Raw genomic sequence first — 8,183 nt, forward strand, 5'->3', positions numbered from 1 at the left:
AGGGTAAGTGTGTGTGTGTGTGTGTGTGTGTGTGTGTGTGTGTGTGGCTCCAGCTCCGGGCTCACGGCCAACCGCCTGAACTCGCTCCCCCTCGCCTCTCCATCCACTACAGCTGCTGACAGGACATCCCCTAACTAGTGAGGCCACAGAGAGCTACTACTCAAAAACGCACAAACACATTCACAGTATCTCACAGCACAGTGTCGCACATCTCAGATTTGTTCTTTGTTCAAGACGGATTTTCCAATTCCAGATTTTGTAGGTCTGTAAATCATTTTTTCTTCTCCACTGCAGTTCTTTTCTGTTGCCCCTTGTTTTTCCCAAACAAGATTGTTTTTCCATTTCAGTAATGAAACATTCAGATTAGCACATGCATTACATAGCTCTGTTACAAAATCTAGTGAGCTGCCTACTTAGACAGCATGTCCAAGCATGCACAAGCTTCAGTCTGGATCCAGCCCTTACAAAGACCTGAGATGACCGAACACCTGAGAAGAGATGATGCCAACCCCTCAGAGGACCTCAGATGATGCCAACCCTGAAACAACATACATAAACTACCAAATTTAGCTACAAGTTTGATTGCAACATATAATCATTGCTGTCATTAACTGAATTTTACAGTACATTTCTGCCATATGTACATCAATTTGAAAGTCACCACTGACAAGCTACTACTAAATATATTGTAGAAACTTAATTTCCTTTAAAGCTGCTTTGCAACGATTTGTATCGTGAAAAGCGCTATTCAAATAAACTTGAATTGAATTGAATGTCCCAATTTTGGCAATGTTGTATTACTTAGTCATTTGAATTGAACTGAAATGTTAAGGTATCATAGATGCACTTCAGATGCTATATATTATTATTACATAATATTATAGTATTTATTTATGTTTTAAATTAGCTTTTATTTTTATATATTCAGTTTTAATTTTTAAGTTACGTTTAAGTGTTATTAATTTTGTTATGCTCTTTGTCATTTATCTTTTATTATTCTTATTTAACTTTATTTTTCAGTTTTAATAATTTTAGAACTTCAACCTATTTTAGTTATTAAGTTTAGTTTAAGTGCTAATACTTTTTGCCATGTGCTTTTGCCATTTTTATTATTTTTAATATTCTAATTTTAATAAAAATGAAAAATAAAGTTATTTTAGAACTTTACCGTAGGCTCAAGATGATGACACGTGACGTTCTACTCGGAGATGCTCATGTCCTTGGACTCGGAATTATGCATTTCTATGGCAACACTATCAACTCCTAAACATAGTGCTTAAATTAATCTGCTGCGGTCAGGTGGTACAAGTCGTAGCTCTCAGAAAACTCCTAGCCTACAAGCTGTAACTATGAGCTCTACGAGAACGTGAACGCGTTTTACAAGTCGAAATCTTGTAATTGCAGTAATTCCAACATGGCGTGAGCGCAGCATTTCTTCAGTTATTACATTTAGTTTAGGTGTTAATAATTTTCGTTTGTCCTTTTGTAATTTATATTATTTTTTTAATATTTCTATTTAACTTTCATTTATTTTCCAGTTTTAGTCATTTTAGAACTTACTTCAGTCAGATGCCAAGGAAGCATTTTCAAGTTAAATTTTTCCATCAGATATTTAATTTCAGCTTTATTTCAGTTACCAAATATGTTTTAGTAGTTGTAGTTTACAATTACAATACTGCTTGGTAAGACTGCTTATTTTTGTCAAATAAGTTAGCATTGCATGTGTCTTTTACTGAGAAGGCAATCCCAGAATGCACTTGGGGGGGGCAAACAAACTTGCAGACAAATAAAAATACATAATACAAATATTTATCTAATTAAACTAGAGTTTGGAACAGAGCTGATATGAGTCTTTTAACATTGTAGAAATGCTGCAAGATGCAATGCGTCATACTACAGGTTAAATCCTGCATTATATTTGAAATGCTTACATCACATTCATTAATCTTCTCTCTCTGTCAATCCCAATGCACACTTGGGGGGGGCAAACAAACTTGCAGACAAATAAAAATACATAATACAAATATTTATCTAATTAAACTAGAGTTTGGAACAGAGCTGATATGAGTCTTTTAACATTGTAGAAATGCTGCAAGATGCAATGCGTCATACTACAGGTTAAATCCTGCATTATATTTGAAATGCTTACATCACATTCATTAATCTTCTCTCTCTGTCTCAGTTGAAGAACGGTCTGCTGCAGTACGTGTCTGATGCTGGTGTCGCCGGTAAGGTGGAGAGGATTGTGGGAGATGTTGTTTTGTCTGACGGTCAGTGGCACACACTCCTGCTTCAGAGAAACGGATCATCCACCATTCTGCGGATCGACGAGTCCAGCTCGAGAGTCATTCTGCACAATACGCAGGACTTCGGAGGGATTGACGTGCACACGCTGTCTCTCGGGGGCGTCCCGACCCGATCAGCTCAACAGAAAACTAGCCCAGGTCAGTTCCATCAGTCCACGTTCTGTAAAACCTCTTATAATGATGGCTATAAGTATCATTATAGAGCTTAAACCCAGACTACAATGCAAACATCCCGGTGGCATTTGCACTGCAAGCTGCTTCCAATAAAATATGTAAATATTTTAATCAACAGAAATGACACTGAATAAAAATTGCATGTTATGAACTAAACAATTTTACCATTGAGAAACGTCTGACTCGCAGGCAATGGATGTGTCATAGTTGGCGCGCTCATTCAGATTTTCTGCCCCAATCAAAACTTGGGAGTGTTTTTCCTCTACGAGTGAAAGTGACAGGAGAAAGTTCAGAGAAAGTGTGCATGTTTGTGTGCTAACTGGGTTAGACAGCAGACTGCCAACAGGAAAGAATGTCTGAACTTTCCTTTGCAGGACCTGCACAGTGCAGCAATCCACAGAGCTGAACTATTGTCCATTAAAAACAGTCACTTGTAGACACTTCAGACTAGAGCACTGAAACAGAGAAAAGACACACCGTTTAGCCTGTGAAAAGACTGGAATCTTTATTAGAGCTCCAGATAGGCTGTTTGGTGAAGTCCCATAGTTTAGGGAAAAAATCTTTAAAAATCTTTGTTTTTTTCTTAAGTCTCCTTCTCAGATGGTTTTCCTGAGAAAAGAACCAGTAATCTCACTCATGTCTGTAGTTTCAGAAGAGTTTCAAACTGTTTCAAACTGTGCTCAGATTTACCAAGATTCAAACACCATTCAGTATGAACATGATCTGAGCTGCTAGCCACATTACTTTTGTCAACTATTGACTAACTTTTGTCTGTCTCAGATGTTTCTCCTGAAATTCTTCAGGTGAAATAAAACCAAGTTGACATTTAAATGAAACCTTACTGAGGAACCTCTGAACAAAAAGATCACCAGCTGATGTTCATATATGGTCAAATTGAGCTGTTGGGTTGTAACCCACTCTTTACTGGCAAAACTCTAAATATCAAATGAAGTTATCCAAACTATTTTAATGTAAACATGTTTTGTGCACGTAAGGTCATGCCATTTCTGGATTCGAGGTCTGGAAGTGGGAGAACGTGAAATAGAATTGGGCCAATCTGTTTCGTCCTTCTAATAAACAGAACCAAATGTTCTGTGTTTGAATGGGGCATAAATTCAATAAACATCAATTTACATTGTTGACGGTTCGTCGTTAGGCAACATGATAGTGCAGGTCTGAATCAGTGACATTAAGATTTTTCCCAGATGGCGTTGTCTTAAAAGGTTGCATTTTTGGCTTGCAGGATACTTGCTGAAGAGAAGAGTCTGTTTCTTTTCCTCCTGATGTAAAAGCAACGATTTGTTGATGTGTTTCCCAGGGGGAGAATTTTCTTCTACGTTGGCTGATGCTACAGCAATCAGAAACCCAAACAAAATGTCTCCCTGTGTAGCGTTAAACTAAGCAATGTCCATTTCTTCCAGTCAGTCTCATTTCTTTGTCATGTTGGGGAAGCTCTAGTCTCTCATGTAGCCAAACAATTGACTTGCAGTGTACATTTTGTTGCAGTTTGCAGCTTTTGTCCAAAAATCCAACCATTTAAGACTAACTAACAAACTGTGACTGATTACTTTTTATCCGCCTTTTAGGAGCGGGTACATCTAAAAATAGTGCTCAACCATTTCTGAGTTGATTTGAGTTATAGTTAATATTCCTCTCTCTGTGTTTCTAGGTTTTGATGGGTGTTACGCCTATGTGAAATATAACGGAGAGATGCTCCCTTTCAGCGGTGAACACAGGACCGTCTCCATTTCCAAGACTGATCCCTCTGTGAAGATCGGCTGTCGTGGCCCAAATCTATGTGAGAGCAGCCCTTGCTGGGACGGGCTAATGTGTGTGAACCAGTGGTACACCTACCAATGTCTCCCACCAGGTGACTGCGCCTCGAACCCCTGCCAGCACGGCGGCAGCTGCGTGCCCGGTGCTCGTGGAGGCTTCACCTGTGCGTGTGAGGAGTTCTACACGGGCAGAGTCTGCGAGAGCCTGGTAGCCTGTTTGGGAGTCCGGTGTCCACAGGGTACGGAGTGTAAGCTGGGAGCCAACGGTGGGTTCACCTGTAGTCCGAGGTCCACCACCGAGGAGATGGTTCTGCCCATCTGGGCAGTTCCTGCAATTGTGGGCAGCTGCGCAACTGTCTTGGCGTTGGTGGTTTTGAGTCTCATATTATGCAACCACTGCAAGGGTCGCAAGAAAACCAAAGTGCCAAAGGATGAGAAGAAAACAAAGGAGAAGAAGAAGAAAAAGAAAGGCAGCGAGAATGTGGCATTCCATGATCCGGACAACATTCCGCCTTACGAAGATGACATGGCAGTCCGGAAACAGCCAGAGGGAAACCCCAAACCTGACATTATAGAGCGGGAGAATCCCTACCTGATCTATGACGAAACTGACATTGCACACAACAATGAAACCATTCCCAGCGCCCCCTGTGCTCCATGTGCAGGACCAGAAGCAGACATGGAACACTACGACATTGACAATGCCAGCAGCATTGCTCCATCAGATGCCGACATCATCCAGCACTACAAACACTTCCGTAGCCACACTCCCAAGTTTTCCATTCAGCGCCACAGTCCGTTGGGATTTGCCCGCCAGTCCCCTCTTCCACTAGGTGCCACCAGCTACACCTACCAGCCGACCTACAACCAGGGGCTCCGCTCCACACCCCTCAGCCATTCAGCTTGCCCCACAGCCAATCCCCTGTCACGCCACAGCCCAGCACCCTTCACCAAGCCATCCTCCTTCTACCGCAACACTCCCACTCGTGAACTCAACTTGGCACGCCGTGAGGGCAGCCCTCTCGATTTCCACGGCGATGTGTGCCAGCCTGGTATGTTCAACTATGCCACCCGATTGGGTAGGCGCAGCAAGAGCCCTCAGACCATGGCGGGCCATGGCTCTCGGCCTGGGAGTCGTCTCAAGCAGCCAATCGAGCAGATTCCATTGGAGAGCGGCCCACCTGTGGGGTTGTCCATAGAGGAGGTGGAACGCCTCAACACACCTCGACCCAGGAATCCCAGCATCTGCAGCGCCGATCACGGGCGCTCGTCATCTGAGGAAGACTGCCGTCGACCGCTCTCACGTGTCCGGAACCCTGCGGATGGCATCCCGGCTCCGGAATCCTCCTCCGAGAGCGACTCCCATGACTCCTTCACCTGCTCGGAGATGGAGTACGACCGCGAGAAACCAGTTTCTTACAGTTCTCGCATGCCCAAGCTCTCGCAGGTCAACGAGTCGGATGCCGATGACGAGGACCACGGAGGGAGGCTGCGACAGAGGCGATACTCCAGTCGACGTGCGGAGGGTGGGCCTGCCAGTGGCCACAACACCCTATCGGAGTATCATCACCACACTTTACCCCACAAACTGGGCCAAGGGTCCAACAACTTCAACTGGGACAACCTACTGAACTGGGGTCCGGGGTTCACCCACTACGTGGACGTTTTTAAAGACTTAGCACTGCTACCCGAGAACTCTGCTGCTAAAGACATCGAAATGAAGAGCGGTGACGGCTCCATCACAATTCTGAATGAGGGCGAAGCCGAGCAGTACGTATGAGCCTGAGCATGCTAATCAATGTCTTCAGGATCATTAGAAAATCACAGGTAGGTGAGTTTGATCAGGGTTGGAGCTAAACTCTGCAGCGCATTGGCCCTCCAATGTAAGATTTGAGGAACCTTGCACTAGGGGTTGCACAGACTAGTTTCGTTTTGCCATTAGTTGATGTGTTGGATTGACTAGTCGTGGATTATGCAATGGTGCATCCCAGTGTATTTGCATGCCATTATCTTTGTACAGTATTGGCCAATTATATTTGTAATTTAGTGAACCTAGAGCACTTTGCGCTCACAAAGCACATTGTAAGTGAACCCCACTGGTGCTGTGTAATGACTAAGGTTGTCTGAGTGTTGCATTTACCAGCAGCAGCAGACCGCTGATGCTGGATTCCATATTATGAGTCACTTATGTTAAGATAAACAGTAATCCACATGTAAACGAATAGTTGTGCAACCTCTTCCAACAAACACACCAACAACACAAAGTCTGGAAGAGGAAGCTGGGAGAGGTTCGGCACTACCACGAGCACACATACGAAGTGAATCATTTCTAGTCCATCTGTCTGTTCTGACTGAGTTCAGAGTGCTAAAATAAAGTTGGTCATAATGAAGGGTCGTTGTGACCCTCTGGCGCTGCAGCCCTTGAGTCTGGGCTCCGTCCATTTGGCTGATTTTCCTGTGTGTTAGTGCCTCGACCTCTAGGAAGCACATCCATGAGCTCGGTGTGAAGAGCAGGGCCATATTTGGCTCCGGTTCTGCACACTCCAGCCAAAATAGAAAGAAAAGCTCTGGAACCGTCCGCCAAGAACGGGTGTTTCTCATCCTGAATAACCGGCTGCCGTCTAAAACAACAAAACCTCCAGATATGAGATTAATGAGGCCTCTGCCTTCTGGATATTTGAGGATTTACATTTGGGAGCAAGGACACTATGACTTTGAATGGTTATTTCTATTGGTGTATTGCAGTTTTCGTACAAACACGCTTGACCTGTCTAACGCAATGCCCATCTGCTATGAGACTATGAACTTGTGTACATTTTGTATTAATGTGGAAGCTCTCGGAAGTCAATGTTCTCTGTTGTTACGCGTTTTTTGTTGTCGTTTTATTTTGTTCAGTGTTTTTAAAATGTACTGTTTCTACTTTTTTACTATTAACTTAAAGGTTCATTTTTATGGATATTTTTCATATGCTGGAAATGAGGTTCTTACTTTCAGCGGAAGTAAGATTGAACTTCTTTTTTTTACATTTGTTACTTATGTAACATCAGTATTTTCCACTATTTTGATAAAACTATAACATAATGTCTGATTTATACGTGTAAAAGCCAATAACAGAATAAAAAAAATATTTATTTAAAAAAGTCAATTTCGGTTTTGATGTGATGAGACTAAACTGACTGAAAGGAAGTTACTAAGAGAATTTTTTAAAAAGCTTCAGTGCATTTAACCAGGAACAGCTCTTTTTGTAGACAAAGGAATTGACATGAACAGAATAAAATATTTAATAGCTGTGAGAGTTTGGATGAAAACGAGCCCTGATGCAGGACAGAAAAACCCAGTGTGACTTAAAAAAGAATCACTGTAGTAGTAGTATTTAATTAAAAGGTGATACATAACAGTCTGAGTAGCACATTTCACTGTAAAATGAGTATAGTTTTAATGAATCTGTCAGTGTAGCTTGACAAAGAGGCTGTTCAAAAAGAACAGACACTTTAAATTATAGAAGGGAGGTTCAAATGTCTGAGTGACAATTTCTCCCAAAATTCTGGCAAATGTAGCTTTAACACTCTTAAAAGTTAGGATATGTCAAACTAAAAGAAACACATTTAAAGCTAATTATGATTTAAAACTAGAATTGAAGAATCAGCCAGAATGAGCAAAAGATCTGCGTTGCTGGAACCTGTATGAGCGGCGGAGCTCCTGAGGGATTTTGCTCTCTGCTGTTGTTTACTAAAGCAACACACAGCTGATTTTGCACAAACTTACAGGAAACGACTGTGAATAAACAATCACACATTCTATAAACCAGCGTGTCACTGATGCTGCGGAGACGCCAACGCTGCGGTTTTGGGCTACTTTAAAACTGTTGCTGCGAGTAGATTTTTTTTCCAGTGGTTTGAAGTTTTTTAACAATCACACATATTTTATC

General features: G+C 42.2%; 1 protein-coding gene across 1 annotated transcript in view; it reads left to right on the top strand.

Moving 5' to 3' along the window:
* fat4 (FAT atypical cadherin 4) overlaps window positions 1–6,035 on the top strand; it is a 132,464-nt gene extending 126,429 nt beyond the window's left edge. Inside the window, 2 exon segments of the mRNA XM_016518309.1 lie at window positions 2,183–2,444; window positions 4,150–6,035. Of these exon segments, the coding sequence (XP_016373795.1) occupies window positions 2,183–2,444; window positions 4,150–6,035 (2,148 nt within the window).
* The last annotated feature ends 2,148 nt before the right edge of the window (window positions 6,036–8,183 follow it).

Source organism: Sinocyclocheilus rhinocerous, unplaced genomic scaffold, assembly GCF_001515625.1.
Source record: "Sinocyclocheilus rhinocerous isolate Xijiao unplaced genomic scaffold, SAMN03320098_v1.1 scaffold1439, whole genome shotgun sequence".
Lineage (NCBI taxonomy): Eukaryota > Metazoa > Chordata > Actinopteri > Cypriniformes > Cyprinidae > Sinocyclocheilus > Sinocyclocheilus rhinocerous.